At 25.4% G+C, this 25,500-nt stretch overlaps 1 protein-coding gene across 2 annotated transcripts in view; it reads left to right on the top strand.

The window, feature by feature from the left end:
• Window positions 1–1,170: 1,170 nt before the first annotated feature.
• The window catches only part of LOC100212544 (protein Aster-B), a 37,564-nt gene continuing 13,234 nt past the window's right edge, over window positions 1,171–25,500 (top strand). The window contains exons 1-14 of one of the 2 annotated variants that reach the window (XM_065788052.1): window positions 1,171–1,474; window positions 6,085–6,151; window positions 7,418–7,502; window positions 9,542–9,645; window positions 11,234–11,329; window positions 14,560–14,640; window positions 14,711–14,866; window positions 20,147–20,504; window positions 20,591–20,643; window positions 20,728–20,821; window positions 21,201–21,316; window positions 21,398–21,448; window positions 21,657–21,748; window positions 22,024–22,073. In XM_065788052.1, the coding sequence (XP_065644124.1) occupies window positions 1,227–1,474; window positions 6,085–6,151; window positions 7,418–7,502; window positions 9,542–9,645; window positions 11,234–11,329; window positions 14,560–14,640; window positions 14,711–14,866; window positions 20,147–20,504; window positions 20,591–20,643; window positions 20,728–20,821; window positions 21,201–21,316; window positions 21,398–21,448; window positions 21,657–21,748; window positions 22,024–22,073 (1,651 nt within the window). In that variant the 5' untranslated portion in view covers window positions 1,171–1,226. Of the gene's footprint in view, window positions 1,475–1,703; window positions 1,918–6,084; window positions 6,152–7,417; window positions 7,503–9,541; window positions 9,646–11,233; window positions 11,330–14,559; window positions 14,641–14,710; window positions 14,867–20,146; window positions 20,505–20,590; window positions 20,644–20,727; window positions 20,822–21,200; window positions 21,317–21,397; window positions 21,449–21,656; window positions 21,749–22,023; window positions 22,074–25,500 lie in introns of those variants that run through there. The other variant, XM_065788053.1, reaches the window with a different exon arrangement.

Raw genomic sequence — 25,500 nt, forward strand, 5'->3', positions numbered from 1 at the left:
ATCATGACACCATTAAACTCTTTCATATGTAGCTTATGCCTAATGTTTTCAAATTCTTTATACAAACCTTGAACTATATTCTTTGCTTTAAGTCAACTATTAATACTTTATAAATGCAGCCTACTAAATACTACTACTACTAATACTAATTGAAAAATTCTTTATTATTATTGAAAACTAAACATCATTACTCAACATAAAACATTGACTTCATTACTTATATACATGTTTTTAATATAAATTATTACTCCTACTCCTCGAGTAGTCTAGTCTCTGTCTCTAAAGTAATCAGTTTTGACCATTTGTTAATCAAGGGGGGCCACTGTGTCAAGTATCTAAGGCTATAATTTCTGAACCAATGTACTTGGATGTCTGAAATTTCAAATTTAACCTATCAACATAATGTACATAACAATATGTAAAAATTAGGAAAATCAGAGATGGTGACCCACAAAGTTTTCTTCAAATTGATTGAAATATAATGATTTGACATAATGATTTGACATGTATATATCTATATATGTATATATATATATATATATATATATATGTATATATGTATATATTTATCTATATATATATATATATATATATATATATATATATATATATATATATATATATATATACATATATGTATATATACATACATATATATGTATATACATTATATATACATATATATATATTTAATTGAATCTTTTTCAATGTTTTTAATAAATAGAGCTGTTATATCTTTTGTTTTAATTAAATAACTCTCATAGTTCATACAAAAATCTTTAACTCTTGTTTTGTCTTCAGGAAACATTCTTGTCGTCTTAATATCATCATCATCATCATCATCATCATCATCATCATCATCATCATCATCATCATCATCATCATCATCATCATCATCATCATCATCATCATCATCATCATCATCATCATCATCATCATCATCATCATCATCATCATCATCATCATCATCATCATCATCATCATCAACATCATCGTCATCATCAGCAGCAGCATTGGAATTGTTTTAGGGTTCTTAATTTCACATTTGCATAGGTCGGAGGAATTAGAGGAGAACTGAGGAATATTACATGTAATATATATCTTATTTTCATGCATTGATATTATGTTTTTAATTTTATTATGTTTTGATTTTTGTTTTTTAATTTTAGCAGGAATACTAATACAAATGAAAATAATTTAAAGTATTATAAGATGTAATTTTTGAGATGGTTGAAGCAACCAGTGAATTTTTAGACCCAATAAATTCTTCCAACAAAAGATCAGTTTCAAATTCAAGTAGTAAATCATTTGATTCAGAATACTCTAGTAGCATAGAAAATAAAGTCAAAAGGAAATTATCAAATGCTTCAAATGCGTATGTTACAACTAGCAAACAAGTAGAAGCAGATTTGCTATTGGAAGATAACAAATTCCCAGCATCCAATTTAAATCAGTTTGATAATGGTATTGCAGGGTAATTTTTTTAAAGTTTAATGCTTGAAATTAATTTTAGTAATCTTTTTTTTTTATATGTATATATTTTTTTTAATGTATTTTAAATTAATAAATTAAATCTTTACTTCATTTATTATAAAATATGAATTTTTTATCAATATTTTACATTAAACACAATGATAAATTATTTATTATTTGTAGTAATAGTTAAACAGCTTTAAATGCAGTATTGTGCATTTTGCCAAGTTGTTCAGTTAAAAATTATGTTCTCTTCATATAATGAGCTGTTTGAGTTATGTGTATGTTTTATAGATGTTATGAGTTTAGCTATAAAATATACTTTGATCTGCTTACGATATATTAAAGATGTCTGTCCCAAATATTAAAATACATATCATTAAACTTTTTGATATAACAGGATTATAAAAGCAAATGAGAGCCTTTATACTTCATCATATACTTGTAGGTTTTTTATTGTAAAATTACTGTTTATAAGATTTTTATTGATTTTATTTGTATAGTAAATCATTTATTATTTTTAAAAAATCAAATTTTTTTTTGTTATCTTTTAAAAATGATTTTGTTTTTATAACATGTACATATAAATTGGCACAAGGTATAAATAAATTAAATAACCTAAAAGTAAAAACAGTTCTCTTAAAAGTAAAAAAAGAGCAGTTTATATCAACTTATTATTCAGATAGTTTTAATATTCTGTTAATAGAATCAGTTGTTTCTTTTACCATATGCAACAAACTGATTTTGCCACACGCAACAAAATGATTCTTTGAACTGATCCTACTAGACATAATAGTATCAAAAGTTAATAGTTAATAGTATCAAAAGTTAATAAAAACAACCCAGACTACAATAGTTTTCATATCCAAAAAACATTTTTATGCATTTGTCATAGCAGTATCTAATGTTAAAACTGTTACATAGGGAAGCATTGTATAAGCATATGCAATTTTATAGGAATAGCTTTACATTAAATAAGCTCAAACATCTGTAAAAACGTCATATCAACATATTCATTTGAGCATATAAATTTTTCAAATTTTTAAGGTATTTAAAATTGTCATCAAATTCGATGATGCAACTTGTTATGTTCAATTTTGGAAAAGAAGGCAACATAATTTTTGATTTTTGTTTTGGGTTAAAAACCATACAAACTGTCATTAATGGGGTTCAATAATTTCTGAAGAGAGAACCAAGGTGAAGCTATAAATTCATCTGTCTATAATGTCATCAGCATAAGCAAGAATATTTAAAAAATCCAACCTTTACTAGATCTAATATGCATATTTGAAAATCTAGATATTCGTTGATCTAATAGGTTGCAAAACAGAAACTCATAATCAAGAGATACTCCAAACCCTGTAATTTATCTGTTAGGTTGGCCACTTGGCACTTCACTAATGGAATAATGGAGGATTCACAGAATTTAGATAGTAAATACCCATGCCTTAAACAGAGATAGAAAAACATAGTAATGAGAAAATAGTAAACTTATTTCCACCATACATAAAATCTTCTATATATAAACCATGTGGCTTTGCTGAAAATCATTTAAAAACTTGTATAGATTAGAAGTGTTTAGAACTTTAGAACATTTTGGAAAATTCCAGAATATTTTAGATGACTTTAGAACATTCTGGAACAATTTAGAACATTTTAAAACAATTAAGAATATTCTAGAACAATTTAGACTGTATATATATAGCTGCTTATCAAATTCTATAGTTATTACAGAAGCAACACATAGCAATGTATAAGCCTAGCGATAGTAGCATTCAGAAGAACAAGGGTGTCTAGACTAGTAATCTGGTAAAATTTGAAGACTCTCATAAAAGAAGAAGAATGGTTCCTTTGGAAGAATATTCACTGGAAGAAAAGTGCAGAATGCCTCTCCAAAAGCAAATTATCGGACACTACCATTTCCTTGGACCAAAAATCAAAAGAAGGAAAGAGTGAATAGTGGAAATTTCCAAAAAAGTCACCAAATTGTGGAAGAATAAACTGAAATTTCCTCATGTATCTGATCAAGTTATACGAGCAAAGCTTGATAAAATACTGAAATGTTATGATGAATGTGTCAAGCGGGGAAGCTATGAACCCCTTGATGAAATTTTTGACATTATTAAAGTGGATGGAACAAGGTTATCCGAGGACAAGCAATTGTACCATCTCCAAGTGGAAAGTAAAGAAACAATCCATCTCTCTAAAAGAAAAAAACTTTCTAATAGGTCATTCAACTCGTCATCTTACTATCCTGGTTAGTGATTCTGACTGAGGCTGACGACAATGAATATGAAAACGATAAAGAAGAAGATCACTAGACCAACTATACCAAGCAGAAAATATCATAAAAGCAAAATTGCAGTCAACTTAGTGACCTGCACAAGAGTATCAACAAACAAACAAAGCTGCTAACATATGCAAGCAATTGGCTTGTGAAGGCATTGACATCCCAAATATATGTCAATCAGCTATTTACAAGTCAACAATCAAAGAGGCAATCAAACTGAAAAAAAGAAATGATTGAAAAGTTGCGTATGGAAAGTTGGTTCTTACACTTTGATGGCAAGCACATCAACAGAATCGATTATCAAGTTGTTGTCCTTAAAAATGAAGGAGAAATCAAATTAGATGTCCTGGGCTTGGTAGATGGCAGGGAAAAACTATTGCTCAAGGAATTTCTAAAGTTATTGATGAATTTTACCTATGGAATTCAATACAGATGGTTGTTGTAGATGACACCAGCGTTAACACTGGAAAAAAGAATGGTGTTGTAATATTGCAACAAATGTTCACAGAGAAATGCATCAACAAACCTCAATTTATCAGTTGTCAACACCATGTATTAGATAGAATCCTCCGTTTGGTGATGGATGAAGAACTTGGAAGTAAAACACAATAGCTAAACATGGAATATCCATTTGTATCTCAACTGTTGGAGTATGAACAACTGAAAACATAGTTTGATAACAGAATAGAAGTAATTCTCGAAACATCAGGCTGGAGATATATAGAAATTTTTATTTCATCTCACTAGAGTGTTCCGGTTTTTTTTTTGATGAAAAGAGTCATTTTCCATTGATCTAGGTTTCAGAAATTACCCAACATCAGCAATGCGAGGTGGAATTCCAGAGCTATACTAGTGATCCTGGCCTTTATTTTAATTCCTTCAACAAGGACAGTTCTGAAAAGAGAGTATGTTGATTTATATTGTATGGCTTGGGCAGACCGTTGGTTTACAGACCAACTGTACAACGGAAATGGCTTTATAACTTGGCTGGAGTACTGAATCCATACAAAAAGGCTTTAGGCTCTTTGAAAAATCACTGGAAGCGAGAACCATTCACACATAGATCCCCAGAAGTAGTCAATGCGCAGAGTGCGCAATCAAAGTAATGAAGGAAATGTATTCGTCCTGCAAAGATAAAGACAAATTGCACCTTCTATTCCTTCTATGCAACAAGCAAGAGCAAAGTCAACGGTCTGAGTCATTGTTGGATTGAAAATTTATTGTATTACACAACTATGACATTCTAAATACATTTGAATACATAGTATTACTTATGTCAAAATCGATTTTTCAATGGTCGGGTGAACTTTTTTCAAAAGATATGCAAATAATAGTTCATTTTGTGCTTTTTAGGTAAAAGTTCATCAACTACTGTACAGGAGCATGGAGTTGAAGAAACCTTGTATATAACCCTAGTGTATATGTATGTATATGTGTGTATATATATTTATGTATATAGTAGTTTATATAGATATACATTTTGCTGACTTAAATCAATATGGTTTTTTTTAGAAAAAGATATACATATATATATATAATATTTTTTTAGAAAAGGATGTATGTTTTAGCATTATGTTTTTGTCTTATTTATAATGATTTTGTTTTTTTATATGGTTTTATATATTTTGAATCTAATTTTTATATGATTTGGGCATAATGTATTTATTATGTAATGGTTGATGTGTTTTATATACATCATTAAATAGATCACATGAATAAATCAGTCTACAATATTGCAAAATGCAAATAATATACAATATTATTTGCATTTTGTATATTGGTATTTTAAGTACTTACCATAATTGTAGTATTAGGTTGTTTAATTTAATTTTAATATGTTTTTAATTGATAGATAGATTATAATTGATTAACTATAGGTAATTAATCAATTTAATAGATCAACCTGAAGTCTATTGTTTTGAACCAAACAATAGATTCATAAATATAGATAATAAATGCTTATAATCAACTGTTTTATTTCAATAGATTTGCATTTTATTTTGGGAGTATTTTTACTGTGCACATTTTTTATAAATTAATTCTTTTAAATTTCATTAACAATATGTATTTTAAATATAATATCTAATTTTTATTAGAAAACAAAAATGAAATAATTCTTACTTTAAATCATTTATAGAAAATATTTTCACTTTTAACGGGTTGTTTTAACTGCTTAATTATATTATTTGATAAATGATTGTGATTCATATGGTTATTAGTGAAAACAAGATGTTGTTACTTTGGATACTATTTAATTGTTAAAAGTAATAATCTAAAATAGATTTAAAAAAAAAGTTATAAGTGTCATAATTTATTTTTAGCTCTTTTCAAAATGGATTACCTGAGTCAAAAGTGAAAAAATACAAAAAAAAAAAAAGAATTTCTCAGGTATGTAGCCATATAACATGATAGACATGTTCATATCTATGGATTTTTTTTGTTTACTTTTCAATGTGGATATCATAAAATTTATTTTTAAGATTAAGTTAACTTTGCTTTAAAAAAGTTCATTCAGCACAAATTGATATTTTTACATAAAAGATGTAGTTTTAACATTGGTAATTTTAATATTATTATTGGTCAAAACATTGATAATTTCATTGTCCATCCTTTCTTTGGAAATCATGTCAAATGAAAATTAAAATAAGTTTACACACAGTAAATGTGAAATATCTAAAATACATTCCTACTGTTATAAAAGTTGCCATTTACAATCTATTGCAATGTGAATGGCAACTTGTAGAAATGGATTTTTATTACATGATAAATGTGTTGCTAAGAATATGGCTGATATATAAGATGCTTTTTAAGATGATTTTTATTACATGATAAATGTGTTGCTAAGAATATGGCTGATATATAAGATGCAAATGAAACATTAATGAGTTTCTAAAAGATTCGAAAAATGTTTTCAGAAGAAAAATAATGAATAAAATATAAATAAATAATAAACAGCAACTTATCAAGAAAAAAAAAGAAAAAGAAAAACAAACAAAAGCATATTGGCTTACTCAAATAATGACTTTTTTTTTTAAGATAAAGTGATCACTTTACAAAACAACAGTCATTCTCTATATTTTGCATAGAAAAGCAGTTGGCTGTGCTTTAGAAGTATGTGTAACTTTTAAAGTTAAAAATTTATAAGTTTCTGTTTGGTTTAAAAAAAATCAGTTAGATTAAAAAATTAAAGAAAATTTTTTTTTTTTTAATTTCAAGAATTTTTGATTTTAAAAAATCTTTTCACTTTGTCTTTTATATTTCTACTTCATAGAGATTTTTCTTAGTTGAACAACAAGTTTGGCCACCTTCTAACATTTTTTGTAAAATTGTTAAAACTCAAAGAGCAATGTGATCATAAGTTTTGATAATCTATTTGAGAAGTATTTAAGTATTTCTCAAAAAACACTTTTGAACATATAAATAAATTTTTAAATAAAAGAAATTAAAAATGCTTTTAAATACAAAAAAAATCCTTTTGAAGCTACAAAAAAATTTTGACATTTTTGTGCAATTATGTATTTTTTTTTCTGTGATTTAGAATTATGTTGTAAATACCTTTTTAGGTATAAATGTTTGTTTATAAAATTTGCTTAATTTAACAACTTTTTATTTTATTTTTTTATTTTGTTGATAAATTTTCATTTTGAATTTAAGATTATATCTGGGGATCAAAAATCAAAGGCTGCTTTGTTTCAGAAGATACTCAAAGACATGTCTGCAGAAGAAGGCCTTGTTAGTGGTTAGTAATAAATATAGAATCATTTCAACTTTTAGGAAGTTTGTAAAGTTTAGAGTATTTTTGTTTTTTTTAAATACCTCTTATACGTTCCTAGAATTAAATCTAAGTTTGAAAAGTTTGTATAATTTATTATCCTTGTTATAAAAAGACATATTGTTTATTAGTTATAAATAGAGGATATGGTTGTCATCAATAGAGGATATGGTTGTTATCAATCAATAGAAGAATATTAATTAATTGATGGAAAGTTATTAATGGATGTCAGGATAGATATTTACAGACAGAAGGAGAGTTACTAATAGATAAAATAAGAGTTACTAATAGATAAAGTGAAGAGTTAGATAATAGATGGATAATAGTTATCAATAGATGAAAGGATTTTTCTAGACTAGAAAATAGTTAGTTTCTAGATTGATGGAACAAAAGTTATCAATTAATAAAATAGTAGTTATAAATGACTGCTAGTTTATAAAAATCATTAGTATTATGGCTAACTGTTTTATTTTGGTTAGATGGCTAACTGTAGTATGTTTGTCTAGTTTTGCCTTAAACTCATTTACAGATTTTGAGTTGACTACTTCATGTGGTATACAGTTCTGTTTGTTTGCAATTTTGTTATAATGAAATTGTATATTTGCAATAGCTTTTCTATTAGTTCTCTTACAAAATAACTCTATGTCCTCCTCTTGCTGGTGAACATAATGGTTTTGTGTGCCCCATTAGATTAAAGTATATAAATAAATATGTAGTAATTGTTATCAATTGATAGAATGATAAATATATCGTACACCCAGATCAAGAGTGCCACAAGTCAAAAATTGTCAAAATGAGATAATCAGGGTTGAAGTTTTAAGTTTTTAATATTTTTTTCAACTAAGAGTGCCATTTGTATCTGTCATTTTGTAAACATTTGTTTTAGACTTGTCACCTAGTATTTGTCACCATGTACAACACATAACATACTATCAAATGACATTCATAACTCAATATCCATAATTTTTGACTTGTGGCACCCTTGATCTGGGTGTACAATATGTTTATGAATATTTCTTTACAAGTTTTTTTTGAATATTTCTTTTCAACTTTATTGAGTCATATTTATGTTTGTGAATATTTCTTTACAAGTTTTTTTTTTTTTAATTTAATTCTACAATTATGTTAATGTTTAGAAAAGCTTTTATTTACTAAATTGCTATTTTTGAATATTTAAGAAATTTATCTTAATTCCCTTACTTTATCAATAATTTGATGAAGTAATGGAGTTTTTTTTTATCTTTTGACTATCAATAATTGATGAAATAATGATTGATGAAGTAATGGAGTTTTTTATCTTGTAACCATCAATAGTTTGACTATCTTGTGACTATCAATAATTGATAAAGTAATGATTGATGAAGTAATGGAGTTTTTTTATCTTGTAGCTATCAATAATTTGATGAAGTCTTGTGACTTTTTATAACCTCTTTTTATGATTTTTTTAAAAAAAGTTCCAGCTTGTTTTAATCAAAAAATTTATCATTTGTTTTTTTATTAATTCCCCCAAATCCATTTTACTTCCAAATTTTTACAGACAAAAATTTTAATCATTCGCATCAATTTTAATTTTAGATTATGAAAAAATCTTCCTTTAATGTTAATATTTAATTTCCAATATTAAAAATATATTTTATGTGATAAAAAGTTATTTTTAAAGTATTTAAAAAATGCACGTCTTGTGAATATACATAATATTTACTTACTGATTTTCAAAACATTTAATATTGCTATTTGAATCCCAAATTTAAAAAATTAAATCTGCTAAAATATCTTCCATTAGCATAAATTTATTACTTATTGTCATAAAATGAGAATGAAAATTGAATGAAAGTTTTTCTATTGGTTAAAATTAACGAAATTACTTAACTACAAAGCAACACTTTACCACCACCATTGACTGTCAACACATTTTAAGGTTGAGATGGTTAAGATTATAGAATTTAGGAATAGCACAATATATTAGTACTCTACTGAGCATCTAATTATACTCTACATTTTTTTAGATTATTCTTGTGCATTTTATCGAGATATTCTCATACATGGACGTCTTTATCTGTCACGAACTTGGTTGTGTTTTCATGCAAACATAATTGGATGGGAAACATTGGTAATAATTTTTAAAGTGTTGAAACTAATAATTATATTGTAATAATTATATTAAACTAATAATTATAATAATTATATTGTATATGCTTTCACTCTCTTAGTCATGAGAAATCCCAAAATAGAGTTCCCGGGTTCAGAGTCGCAAGTTTTATGTACTCAAGATCTGGAGAAAAAAGATATTTAGATACTTGGAGTCTCTTATTTCTTAATACCTAATTATGTGAAAATTCTCAATTTCACAGATTTTTGGAGTTTTTAATTGCAATAAAGCTCTTTGTTTAAATAGATAGACCCTATGACTCTTTAGTCACATCATTATCGAGTAACTTTGTTATAACCACAATCAGAACTTCTTTTAACTTAAAAAAGGAAATTTTAAATAAAAGTTTGTGTTATTAGTTTGTTTATTTTTACCTTTTCATTATCTTTAACCATCTTAATTGATTTTGTCTTCCTCTATGTACTGAGTAATTAATGTTAAATTTTCTTCATATTAAATGTAAAAAAATTCAAATCTAAAAATCAATCTCCAAATCTAAACAAGCAAAAGACATAGGTGCATAGTTTTCTAGAATAAAACGTTTCTCGTACAAGAATCTTTATCAACCTCAGAATACTTTATGCATTATTTCAAAGTTATGTGTTGCATCCAATATTGAATATATTTACTGCTATAGTGCAATTCTTTTATCAAGAAAATGTTTGCTATGGTTATGGTGCTGTCTAATTTAAAATTAATTTACAAATTTTTTCACCTTTTGACCTTTTGTAAAATGATTTTACTTAAGAATAGAAAACCTTGTCATAATGCATGACTTGTTCTATGAAAACCTTGTTATAATACATATGACTTGTTCTATGAAAACCTTGTTATAATACATATGACTTATTTTATGACTCATTTCAACTATTTTGACATTGTGACATTTTTTGTCATGTCATGTGAAAAAATATGTTGTAATATCATTATATATATATATATATATATATATATATATATATATATATATATATATATATATATATATATATATATATATATATATATATATATATATATATATATATATATAAATATATATATAATTAGGGACTCATTTGGGCTTATTGCTTTTTCTATTATTGCTTTATCTATTATTTAATGTTCTATATTAAAAAAAAATGTTTGAAGTAATTAATTTATTACCTACTATTAATTTTTTTTATTTTTTTATTTAAATCAAATTTTTAACTCAGAGTTTATTTGTAGTCAAAGTTGTTGCTTTGGTAATTTGATTATAATTTTCACTATTTTTTTTGTTTTGAGCATTTATACAAGTATATTACAAGATTTATTTAAAATCATTTAAGCAAATCAATTAAGTATTTTACAGATCAAGTAAATTATTTAATGCATAAAAAATGTAAAAGTTTAACTTTCTCCAATACACCCCCCTTGTTTTCCCGATTTTTTAATCATTACTTGTTGTCAACAAGCAGAAACTGATAAAAATAACTAATTTTTTTAATTTTAAATTAAGTTGGAACAATAAAAGTTTAAATACTCTAAAAATTTGCATAGATAAATAAACTTTTTTCTTTTGTACCAGGTGACTGTGCGATGGAGTGATGTAACATCTATAACAAAAGAAAAAACTGCTAAACTAATTCCGAATGCAATACAAATTTATACTGGTAGTGACAAAGTAAGTACTTTTAACTCATTGTATCTCATAAAATATTTTATTTCATACAGTAGTGTGACTTTTTACAAACGAGGTACTAGGTTTTATTAAATAATTTAATGATAGTTTATTACCTACTAAATGATAGTCTATTACCGACTAAATGATAGTCTATTACCGACTAAATGATAGTCTATTACCTACTAAATGATAGTCTATTACCTACTAAATGATAGTCTGTTACCTACTAAAGTTGCTTAATAAAAATCCTGTTAATCATGTTATCGATTGATATCAAGGAATTAAAGCTTTAGTTCAGCACCTTTGAATTGTTCTTACAAAATTTAACTTCCTTCCTCTAAACAAACAAGACGAGGGGAATGGGAGAAAATTTCCTTACAACCTAGTTATATCTTTTGAATGCTCAAAAATTTCAAATAAAATTCAAAATCTTGAAGTTATGGTTTACGAATACAATTTATTTTTTTTAATAATGGAAAAATAATTTTTTTGGAATATGAGAGTAAAATATAAAAGTTTTTTGATCTCAGGCTTTAATGAGTTTTTTTTTTTCAAAACATTTTCATTTGAAAGCAGTGTTACTCATAACGATTCCTTATTTTAATTTTAATAAAATCTAAAAAATAAGTTTTAAGTCTTAAAAATAAATGTTTTTATATATTCTGAGCAAGTTTCTCAATCTCATAAACAGGTTTAAAATTTTAGAAAAGTAATGCCAATCAGAAAATCATTTATAAGCAATAAAAAAAAAAGTTTTGTCGAAGTTTCACTCTTGACCTGCACTATGAAATAAAAACTTTTATTTTTCAAAATTTTCTAGAGAAACAGTGAGATTAAACATTTTGGGTAGCTTTAAAAGGTAGCTTTTGAACATTTGGGGTAGCTTTAAAAGGTAGCTTTTAACACTACATAATATTTTTATTTTTTAGATTATTGCTTGATTAATACATTCTTATAGGAAAAAATCAATTCAACATTTAGGAGTATATGAATTAAAAGGTCAAACCTCCATAAATAACAAAAATGCGTGCGTATTTTAATAATTTTTATTTATCTTTAATTTTCAACCTTTTTAATTTTCAATTTTTATTTTTAATTTTTAACTTTTTTTATTATCTGATAATACTTTGTGCATAGGAATCATGAAAAAATTATGTTTATTTAAAATCTACTGAAATAATTTGTTTGTAAAACAAGAATTTTGAAGTTATGCAAACTGTTTAAATGTAAAAATAAGCAAAGTATCGAATAAAATGAATAAAGTTAGTGCTAATATTATTATGAGTCACCAAATTACCAATATTAATTTTTTTTTTGATTTTTAAATATTAAGTACTTTTTTTATAACTTCGGTCACTAATAAAATACGCGCAGGGTGTCACGATAAAAACAACAAATAGTGGGAACGTTGATTGTGAAAAATGTGACTAGTTTATGAGAATTACAAAAAAATATATTTAATTCCGTCGCGCTGAAATAGTTCGTCTGCATATAAAAAATTCAAAATTGTGCGTATTCTTAAAACTTCTATTGTGCGTATTCTATTGTGCAAAATTGTGCGTATTCTTAAAACTAAAAGGGGAAGAGGGGGTCTGCAAATGGTGTATATCAGATGGGAGGGTAGTTGGTCAATTATAAAAGAAAGGAGACCTTGAATTAAAAAAATATCATAAAACGTTTGATAAAAAGGTTAAAAGCGTAGGTACTTTTAGGGAGATGGAGGGTACTCAAAAAAGCGTATTGCAAAATTCGGGGGGGGGGGGGAGTTAGACGAAAAAAAGCGTACGTACTTTATATGGACAACCTATGGCGGTATGTTATTGCGATGCTATGGCGGTATGTTATTGCGATGTGTCATTCGGATGTTAAATTTAAAGTATCGCGATGTTTTGATTGGAGACCGAACTTATGATATGGTGTTCGGTCAAAATGTCTCATTTGAAACAAAAAATGTCTCATTTGAAACACAAAATATCGAATGCTAGTTTTTATTTTTATTACTTAATTTTTACAATATAAATTAATGATATAGTTGTATCCATAATTCAGAAAAAAAATTAAAAAACGTTCATTCATGCCTACGATATAAAGGTGACCGAACTTAGGCGATTTTATGGTATATAATTTTTTTTTAGATTTTTTTAAAACCACAATAATGGTGATAAAAACGCAAATAAACATATAGGGAAACATTAGCCCAATTATTTTTTCTAATTTAGAATCTTTTATATATTTCGTCTAATTTTTGATTACTACTAATAAATCAGTGAAATTTACAAGTGACAACCAAACATTTGTTAAATACAATTTGAAGTTGTTTGTAGATGAATTTTATTAACTATAATTAAATAAGTATTTCTCAAAAGGGCCGATTTGTTTATGAAATTTTGAATGAATCCGCCCTTTTAAAAAACATTTAATTTAGATTTTTTTTCATTTAGTTTTGCTTTATGACAAATTGAACCATAATGCTTCGTAATTATATTATGCATCAATTGAATTTTTCATAATCTTACGGTTGTCAAAATTGTTTTGTTGAAAATCGTAGGTGTCGCTAGATAAAAGATTAATCATGGAACAAAATGTTCTTCTTTTTTTAGTTTTTTTCAGTGACCATCCGCAAACTTTAACTCCATGATTTCTATAAACTTTAAAACTAATTGTTACTAAATTAATTTTAAAGTGTAAAGAAATAGATAAATAAAGAAAAGTATAAATTAGTTGTTGAAATTTCTAGGTGCTTTTTTTTAGAAATAAAAGTTCCAGAAAACGCTTCTTCAATAAATTTAGTTTATGGTTTCTCAATCACTTTTTAAAACATGCTTAAACATTGGTACGTAAGCATTCATAACTATTCACCAACGTCACAATCTTTAAATTATTTACTAAAAAATCTGTTTGAGTATTATCAGCTATTTTTGCATTTAGTTTAACTAAAGAACTTCAATTTCTTTGCTTTTTTTTTTTTTTAAATTTTCTTTTTTAAAAAAATTCACTATATTTATATCTGTCTAGCAGAAAAAGTTTCTATCGACTATTTAATAATTATTTTTATCACTGTCATTGTTAAGGTGTCCTGTTCTCCGATGTATAATTTTTAGATTTTTAGATGTAATTTCAATTTATATATTACCTATGTTAAATAGTCAAATTGCGAATGTTCTATAAACCTAAAGCGATGTCATTACAACGCAACGAGATTATGTTATTTTAATTTTACTTGTATTTAGTATTTCTTCACCACTTTCGTTTCGCGAGAAAAGGCTTACACAGCACTTTTTCGTATTTGGCAGAATGCTTTATTGGGACAGGTAGTTAAAAGACTTTTCTTTTTTTTTAATGTTAAGCAGAAATAATTGCAAACTACATTTTAAATTAAAGCCTTTAGGGACTTCACAGCTTAAATTTTTATGTCGAAAGTATCAACAAAAACAAATGAGTTCTACTGATTTATTGGATGGAGAAGCAGGTTTTGTTGAGAATGATGTCGATATTTCTACTGATGCCAAATCAAACCATCTTAAAGAATTGCTTGATGTATGTATTATAATTTTTTATGTGAGTCAAACCAGGTATGTGGCATAAAGTTTAATTGCTTAAATAATAAGTGTTAGATTTTATTAGAAAGCGTTTGAAATAAGTTTCCCAGGCGTAAACATTTCTACTGAAAAAATATAAAATTTATGAAGTCATTTTTTTTATTTGTTAACTTCGCAGTCACGGTTTTTTGCAATAAAAAAAGTATATGTATTTTTTGTAAAAGAAATTTTAGTATTTGCTGTAGAAAATGTTTTGTTGCTGGTAAATTGCATTTAGATTTGAGAAAAATTAGGAAAATAAAAAAACTGTATTAGAGGATAGCAGCTTAATAAACCTTTAGCAGTTTAAAAATTAACAGTTTTAAAAAGTAACAAAATCAAACAAAACATAAATAACTATAAAAAACCGCTTAAAAATATCGCAAAACTGCTTTAACTTTTGCGATGGCTGCGTCCCGCGTGTCATGAAAACCGTTTCTATATGACGAATGATACGCCTGGCGGTTCATTAGTATTTTCTTAATTTACTATCTTTTTTATTCAGTTTAAAGTGTAAAGTTAATAGATCTCATTAGCTGTAAATTTTGTGGGACTTCAAACCGCATGTAAGTTCAGTTTTTAAACTGTTTACAAATCAAAATAAAATTTGAATTATAAAAATGGCTTGCAAAAATAGTTACTTTTTAGAAATGATCGAGATTCTAGATAATTTGCTTAACAGTGGTGGATAGAAGACCCGGGTATTGATTAAATTATTATGAAAATGAAATTTTAGCTGTTGAATTACGATTCTCTATACTGAAACTTGGATATTTTTTTGAATTCGGATTTGCCTCGTCAATGACATCGCAAATGTTGGAGGTGTTTATTTAACGATGAAAAAAAAACCATTTAAAATATATAAGTTTAAAGAAAGAAAAATTAAAGACAAAATTAAAGAATGTAAACAAATTTAAAAAAAACGAAACAAATAAAAGCAAAATTAAAAGAAAAAAATGTTCGAAAGTAGAAAATAATAAAAAAGAACTACAGATTTTTCTACCAGCAAAAATTAATGTTATGAAAAGAAAAGACCTGTTTTTTAATTTTTAATAATTTAGTACATAGTTTACATTATCGTGCATATTTGTTTATAAATAAATTATTTTTTTGCATTTTTCTTTGTCAATTAACTTTGTCGATTAATTGCGAACAAAACTTGCCGTTTTGTTCGCATTATGTTTGTTATTTGTGTTTTTTTTTTAAATATACGTTGTTTTCTCTGTTGTTTAATAAGTGTCGAGTTTATATTTTTTTATCTGTTTATGCATGTTTGCATTTATTTTGCTAATTTATGTTTGTTTACATTATTGCTTTCTCTTACTCTCGTGCTTCTGAGTTTAACTCACTATACGTTGTGTTATCACATACATCCATTTTTTCTCGTGTCATTTTATTCGTTCTCTCTTTTTTTGTTAGTTCTTGTTTTTGAATAATGTTGTTTCTGTCTTTTTTTTTTTTTTTTTTTTTATCTATTATCTCTATTATTATTAATCTATCTCTATTATTTCTGTTTCCATCTTTATTATTTTAAATTAAATTATGTTTATTAAGGTGTCACTCCAATGACTAGTTTTAACTATGTGAATGACAACGAACTTTTTTTTGTATTTTTAAAAATTTTTAAATTAGAATTAAATTTTAATTTTTTAATTTTATGGTTAAACAAACATTTTTGTTTGCTTGATCACAAATATGTGTCTTACCTTATGCAGGTAAAAAAAACTGGCAATTAACTGAATTTTCTATCTGTAATTTATAGTTATATATTTTTAGTTCTGAGTTTTTTTAATATGGGAGCATTCTGGTGAAAAAATATATAAATATATTTTTTCAAAACCTATTATCTTTTTATGTAAAAAAACTAGAACACTCATTTTACTAATTCTGACGAGTACTTCTATTTTAAAGTCATTCAATTGATCAAAACTTGTTGATTCGAGTTCAAATCGATTTTCATTCTGTCTGGAGAGGGTTAAGAAATTTTAAAGTTTTTTATTAATCACAGGTAACTTAGAGTTAACTGAATGCTAGTTACCGCAAAGCTTTAGTTTGAATAAAAATCGATGCATTCGTTTAATTTAATTGCTTTCCGCTTAAAACAATTCAAGTTATATTTTAAACATTTCTATACTTTAATGATTTGCTTTAGTTGTTTTTTTTTTCAAATTAAAAACGATCAAATAATAATTTTCCGAAACTATTTATTTGTTATGATCTTATTAAATAATCGGGGTCGGAACAAACCAATGTTTCAATGTTTTTATCTAATTAAAATCTATTTTTTCATAAATTGATAAGTTTTCAATTCAAAACCGTTTCACAAATTTTTTTTAGTAATATAACATTAGATCTGATTTTGCAAACTTTTTTCATAAATTGATAAGTTTAAAATTCAAAACCGTTTCACAATTTTTTTTTAATAATATAACATTAGATCTGATTTTGCAAACTTACAAATATTAACCAAGATATTCAGAGAGGGGGGGGGGGGAGGTTAAAGTTTTGAAAGTTCTCGGTTCGTGCGCGTCTGTGTTACCTTAATGTAAAAAAAAAAGGTTACCGTTAGATCCGTTAGGTTTTTTGCAAGTTTCTTCTTGTATCTAAATAGCTAAAATTAAAACTATCTTGTAACTAAATTACTAAAAAAAAATTTCACAAAAATGTTTATGTGAAATGCAAAAAAAAATTTTTTTTTTTTTTAAGTTCTTTAGAAATAAAGCATTAGTTAACAGTTTAAAAAATTAGTTCAAAATAAAGATAAAGCGTTATAATCGCTTTATTTATTATTATTTTCTATTTGAAATTTATTGTATTTTTTATTACAAAAAAACAACATTGGAAAACGTTTTATTTTGTTTTCATATAAAAATTATTATTAACCTGTCCTTCAATGCTAAAACAAAAGGCAATGTTTTTTTTTTTTTTTCGTAAAGCAAGTATAATTAATATTGTTTAATGTTTCTTTGTTTTCTATTAACAAATTGTTTTAAAAAACACCTGTGCATTTAAAAAATGTTATTACTGTGATAATAAAATCTACTGGAGTTAGAGGCCATTCATACCTAATGTTGACAGGAGGATCTTTAAAGAACACAGTAAAAAATTTAATTTTTATAGCTTCGGCACTGCATTCTCTAACGTTAAAGCCGGACATCTGGCAATTCTTGAAACCGGACATCTAGCATACCTGCACCCCTACGCAAATTTATTTTGGTTTTTTAAATTGTTTTTTTTTAAAAGAATTTTACTTTAAATTTTTTGTTAAATTCTTTCCGGGAAACGACGGTTAATCAAAATTTTTGATTAGTTTTTTCCGAATAAATTTTGTTTGAAAAAAAAAATAAACAAATTTTGATTAAAAAAAAATTTATAGTTTCCTACATTTTCTATAGTTTTTTTTATAGTTTCTTACATTTAATGCTTCTAATTTTTTTATAGTTTCTTACATTTAATGCTACTAATCTTCTATTCTAATAACTTTACATTTCATTTAAGATTTTATCGCTAAAAATTGCCGGTTCAAAAAGTTTTTAATCGTATTAGTTTTAAATGTTACAAATGATATTAAATATTGTTTATACCAAAAAAAAAAAATTTTATTCCAAAAAACTGCTTCCATTTTTATTATAACTTGATAATAAATTTACTTTTAAAAATTTCTTTCTTTATTTAATCTTTAAAGAAGAAACAGATCTTTAAAGCCATTTTTGCTGATTTCTGCCATGGTAATATATTATCTTGGAAGTTTTTTTATGCAAAAAAAATATTAAATTTATTTTAAATTGAATGAATAAAAATTCTTTTGACGCGTTACAATAACAATAAAACTTGTTAAAACTGAATTAAACAAACAAAACAAAGCCGCTAAATTATTAAACAACAATTTGAAAAGGGCATAAATTATATAAGCGAAGTGATCGTTTAAACAATGTTGCATTAAAATCTCGTTCACATTATACAAAGGTAATTACCAAAGTCTAAGTTTAAAAGATTATTTTAAAATATGATAGAATTATTACTTTCTAAGTTTTTACAGTTTTTAATTTGATAAAGATTTCAAGAATTGGCAAGGAAGTAACGTTGAATATAGTGTGTCATAGTTCCTATGATATACCTTCCTATTTTTGAGTAGATTTGCATTAATATTTAAGTTTTAAAATGTACTCTCGTTTTGGTTCAATAACATATTAGGAATGATGATGTTTACAGCAGTTGATGGTGAAGTAAATTGTTGATATTTATTATAAGTTACAATAACTATAAATTGAGAAATTTGTTTATAATATAAATAATTTTTGACTTTTTATCTATAAATATTATAGTTTAAAAGAATAATTTTAGGAATACCCTTAATCAAAGTTTTGATATTTTTAGAAATTTTATGAAAAAATAAAAACTTACATTTCACATATTTAAATATATCTGGGGGGTAGTGGTATTCTCTTATTTAAAAATTCCACTCCCTGAATGTTGCTTTCTGAGTTTTTTTTTAAAATTGTTTACCCCATTGCAAAGTTAAAAGGTACAAAGATTTTTTGATGAAGATTTAGAGGTTTTGATATTTATGCTTGCTTTTGTTTCTTTTACAACATTTGTGGTTAGAAAAGAGGTTAACATTTGTGGTTAGAAAAGAGGTTAACATTTGTGGTTAGAAAAGAGGTTAACATTTGTGGTTAGAAAAGAGGTTAACATTTGTGGTTAGAAAAGAGGTTAACATTTGTGGTTAGAAAAGAGGTTAACATTTGTGGTTAGAAAAGAGGTTAACATTTGTGGTTAGAAAAGAGGTTAACATTTGTTGTTAGAAAAGAGGTTAACATTTGTGGTTAGAAAAGAGGTTAACATTTGTGGTTAGAAAAGAGGTTAACATTTACACAAAAACTAAAATAAAAGTTAAATTCAATAAAAACAAACGAAAGTAGTTAAAAATAGAAGTTTAACAAAGGGAGCAATAATTTTTAAAAGCTGTGCTATGTTAAACATAAAAGTTTGTTATTTTTAAGTGTGCATGAATTTTTTTATATGTAGGTTTGCAAATTGTTGAAGTAAATTTTACATTGTATTGGTGACTAATTTTGATACAATCATTTTAAATTTTTTTTTTAACTATTGATTAAAATCATTGAAGTCTAAAAACATTAAACATAAAGAAAATAATTTTTGTATTTTTAAATTCATAAAAATAATTTTTATTTTTTTTATTTTAAACACTATTTTAAGTATAAACAAAATTTTTTAGGATGGTTTAAAACATGGTAAAACTTCTAAAATACCAGATAGCTACATTAAAAATGGTGTTGTTGAAATGCCAAGACCAGAATTCCATCCAGTATTGCATAATTCTTCTTTGCCTCATTTAAATAACTCAATATTAAGCAATAATAGTGATAAACTATTAGACAAAGAGGAAAGTGTTCAAAATGGTTTTGCAAAGAATAAAACACATGACTTTCTAAATTTTAATAAAAAGAAAAAGAAAAAACATCGTAACAGTCTACCGTCTTATAGTATAAAGTCTCCTATTCTAGACCAAGGAGAGGTTTCTTCAACTGATTTTGGGGATGAAACTGATGAAGATGCAAAGATAGAAGACTTAAGTAAAGAAAAGCTTTTATCTTTTTTTAACGTAAAAATAGAATTTAAACATTTTTTTATTTATATTTTTAATCTATTAACTTTTTAGATGTACCATGTCCTTGTCATAATTCTCATGTTGGAAAAGAGTTTGCAAATGAAGTATTTTTTTTTTTATAAGGAAAAAAAAATTGTATATTTTTATTAGAATTTTTTTTCTACCAAAATCTTACTCATATTTTTCAGGAATTTGATTTTGACGTGGACGCTCTCTTTGATCATTTGTTTTCTCAAGATTCTGACACAATGAAAGAAATTTTTGAACAAAGAAATTTTCAAGGTTTTATTTATACAATGTTTTTTTTCTTCTATTAAATTAGTATAGTTTTTTTTTACCTTTGTTCCTCCAAGTTAAGAATGTAAAAATGTTGATCAAAAATATTTAAAAAGTGCAATAATCAATTTAATTCGATTTCTCCTGATTCAAATAATATTTGTAAAAAAACTCACCACATACATTTCCTCTACACATTAAGTCAGACAAGTAAGACCCTGAGGTATTTGTTTGATTTATGAAAAATTCTTTTTAGTTGATGGTTGTGTAATTATATGTTTCAAATTTAAATTACAGATGATTTATAACATTTGTTAAAAAGTCTCTAAAAAGTATTTAGTTTGGGATTTCTCATTAAGTTAAATAACTTTAATTATAATTTTAGACTGGAAATACACTCCATTAACAGAGGAAAATGGCATAAAAACGCAAACTTTAACCTATACAGTTCCATTAAATTACAGTATTGGACCAAAACAATCTATGACAGAATCCAAACAGGTAACACATACTAAATGCCATTTGTTTTCTCTTTTTGTATATGTTTTAATTTTATAACAGTAAAATTTTATTTTTTGATAGACTTTTTCTAAAGAAAACAAAAGTGGATCTTTTTATGTGGTTGATGTCTTGGTTTGTTTGTTTTTAATCTAAAGAAATTTATTATTTTTTATTATAAAAGCAGTTGGTTTTTTACAGAGTTCTTATAAAAATATTTATTAAATTGTTTTTCAATATACAAATATTTTTTTAAATTATTATTACTTTTTAGCATACAAAATTCATAAGTGTTTTATAAATCAAATTTAGAAAATGTGCTTACATTCTTAGTTTTCTTTAGAGCACCAGCTTTGGGGTTCCTTATTCTGATAGCTTCAACATTGTCACAAGATATTGTTTAACTAGAGCAATAGGAAATAGATCTCGTCTTCAGTAAAAATGTTTTTTTGTTTTTTTAATTCCATCATAGGTATATGCATTAAAACATTCTGTTTTGTTTTAATGCACATACCTTAGATGGAGTTCAAAAACATACTGCTTAGACATCGCAGACAAATATGTCAGGCATTTACTCAAACATTACTTTGATAATATTTAGACAATAATTTTTTTTTGAAATTAATATTTGATAAAGACTATTATTTATATGTTTTTTTATTTTTTTTTTACTTTTTTATAATTTTTTTTTGTTTTACTTTTTTTACTAGAATTTATGGTGAAATTCTGTACTCAAAAAAAGTGTTTGGATTAGTAAAAAGTGAGTAACTATATATTTAAGAATAAATGTTGTAAAGTTTTATTAATGTATAATGCGAGAAGTTTTTTTAATATATTATATTTCTTATTTTGAAAACTTTTAAATTACAATTGAGTATACAATCATTTTTGATAACTTTAGGCTCTTTTTTAAGCTCTCTGTTTTATAAAAATTTTGAACATATAAATACTACACAGGGATATTAACATATTTTTGAAAAATTAAAGCTTAGTTATAGGTTTTTTAGGTATATTATGAAAACTCTGTATTTTGGATTGTAGTTTAAAAAATCATCTGTCAACAATCTTGATAAATATTAGAGAGTAGTTAAACTTTCAATAACATTTCATTTGTTTTCATATTTAAAAACTCTATTTTTGACCAAATTGATAAAAACTCTATTTTTGACCAAATTGACTGAAATAATATTATTTAACACATTTTTTCTATATTCACATACTTTTTTCTATTTTTAAAAACAACTTCGTGCAGTGTATGGTTACTTTTTTCAACGGAAAAAAAAGTAACTATTGGGTTTTACAATTTTATTTTTCAAGAAAATTTAATTCAGTAAAGAGCTTTAAAAAATGTTAAATTCAGAATAAATACTGTTTATTTCTATTTTCAATGTTATAATGTCTTATAAAATCAATCCTTTTTCTAACATCTTCAATACTATTGTTTTATTATGTTCAGAGAGGCATTTTTCTATTCTTAGACAAAGTTGATAGAATAATTTAGCTTCCCAGCTATGCTCATATACTTTTAATTTTTTTTTCCAACCATGCTCATATACATCTCAGTATAGACCAAAAGTCCTCAATGGGTCAATCCTCTGACAAATTGCCAGGGTTGTTTTGTTTATCGGCATGCTCAATGGAGTTGTTAATAGTGTAGTCTAAATCATAATGGTACCTTAGTAATGCTTTTGAATAAAAGAAATAAACCTTGCAGCCAAACACTCATCTCAATATTTTCTGATTGATTGCATTTTATATTTTTGACAATGTATGGTACCAATATTCTACAAGGAAATATAGCAAGCTATACAACTTGTAATTGTTTTTTTAGATTTACTACACTGAAGTAACATTAGATTTTTGTTGCTTGAATAGTAATTATCATTGCTATTGATACTGAAGTGAAATTACTTTCATCTCCGTTTGTAATATATTTATTTTTGATTTGCACATTTGGTTATAACTGCTTTTATTTAAGCTTCTTTATCCAGAGATTTTTTAACTCTCTTAAGATAGTGAGCGAATAAAGCATTTGACGAGTGTCCTTTGTGAAATCTCCCTGACTTGTTAATTTGTTTGACACTGATAAATTGATTTAAAGTGGTTTTTGCTTTCTTGATGAATATTTGTACAGAATTATCTGAGCATTTTTTTATCAATAGCACTTAATTCTTCTTCTTCTTCTTCTTCTTCTTCTTCTTCTTCTTCTTCTTCTTCTTCTTCTTCTTCTTCTTCTTCTTCTTCCTAATATTATTATTATTATTATTATTATTGCTATTATTATATTATTATGTTTTGGTTGGCAATGGAACAATAAAAAATAGTCTTGGCAATTGAATACTGATGGAGCATTACAAGATCTCAGCTTTGCATCATCATTAACATAAGACTGGCTAGAGTCAAAAAAAACAAACTATTAATTTAAGCAATATAATTTAAAATACTTCTCAGTAAAATTAATTTAAACAGTAGTAGCGTAAGAAAATTAATAATTAAAAAATGCAAATTAAACACTTTTAATATTGAGTGTTTTTTTTGTTTTGAATCTAGCCAGTCTTATGTTAATGGTGATGCAAAGCTGAGATCTTGTAATGCTCCATCAGTATTCAATTGCCAAGAATATTTTTTTTTGTTCCATTGCCAACTAAAATATAATAATAATAATAATAATAATATAACAAAAATTACTGATGAAATCTAAGTTCGGTGTTTGAATAAGATTATATTTCCTTACCTAAAACAATCTTATTCTTAGCATAATCTTTTGTTTCTTTAGAGGTTGTCCATAAAGTACGTACGCTTTTTTCTCACCAATTCCCTCATCCCCTCATTTTGCCATAGACATTTCCTCATCCCAATTCACCAATTCCCTCATCCCCTCATTTTTGAGTACCCTCTACCTCCCTAAAAGTACCTATGCTTTTAACCTACAAACCCAACATTTTATGATATTTTTTTAAATTTAGTGTCTCCATACTTTTATAATTGACCTACTGCCCCCCAACTCATATAGGCCATTTACAAACACCCTCTTCCTCTCCAAGCATACGTTCTTTATGGACGGTCCCTTATCACAACTTATTTTTTATTTTTATTTTTATTTTACATATTTAATTTAATATTTTTAATTGATTATAAACAATTTATAGAGAGATTTTAGTTACCAATAAGATATTCGTAAATAAAATCTATGTTCATAAATAAATTACGTCAAAAGAACTTTACACAATATTGAATTAATAAGAAACAAAAAATTTTAAATACATTTGTGAAAAGAGTTCTTTTAAACAAAAACACTTCTTTTTTTAAATTTAAAAAAGTTTTTTATTTCTTTTCATATATTTTAATCTACGATGAAAAGATTTAATTTCTTAATTTAATAAAGATTGCAAAACAATTTTACAATCCTTCAAAATTAAACTTTACATTCTTTGTTTTACTATTTCCTTTAAAACTATTGTAAAACTTTAAAAATCATATTTAGTTCAAAGTCTTCTAAAAAAAAATTCTTTAAAATAATCACAGTTGCAGTTAAATTCTTTTTTTTTTACAACCTAATATTTTCTGAATAGATGTCACATAAACTATATTGAAAGATTAAAAGTTTAAATATTCCAAAATAATAAATTACCATTTCTTACATAAAATGTGAGCTGCCTAATGCTTCTTAATGAAGCCTGTCTTTATCATTTTACAATTTTTTAGCATGTAATGTTGACAATCATTTTTGGGTAGTGGAAAACTCTGTCCCACTGTGTAATACTAAAATTTTAGTAATAATTCTTCTGTCTCAAGCATAAATCAACGCTTTAAAAAAAGCCTCTAAAACAATAACAAAAAGCATTGAATTAACACCAAAACTCCTCAAAGCCCACTATACTATTTCTCTTGGCCCTCTGTCAAAAGCTTTTTTACGGTCTTCAAATGCCGTCAACAAATCTTTTTTCTTTTCCAAAAGTTATTTTTGAACTTGAAAAACTTTGAAATAATAAATACTGCTTTATAGTAGTTAATATTGCATCTGTTAATCTTTTTCCATGTCTAAAACCAAACTGTTTTGTTATTGTTAAATTTTGTTAAATTGTTAAATTTGCTGCTTTTTATTTTGTTAGTGATTCAAAAATTATTTTATTTTCGTTATCTGGTTAATTAAAATCTCTTGCTCATCGTGTCACTACTGCAAGTGT

This window comes from Hydra vulgaris, chromosome 01 (genome assembly GCF_038396675.1).
Source record: "Hydra vulgaris chromosome 01, alternate assembly HydraT2T_AEP".
In the NCBI taxonomy this organism is placed as follows: domain Eukaryota; kingdom Metazoa; phylum Cnidaria; class Hydrozoa; order Anthoathecata; family Hydridae; genus Hydra; species Hydra vulgaris.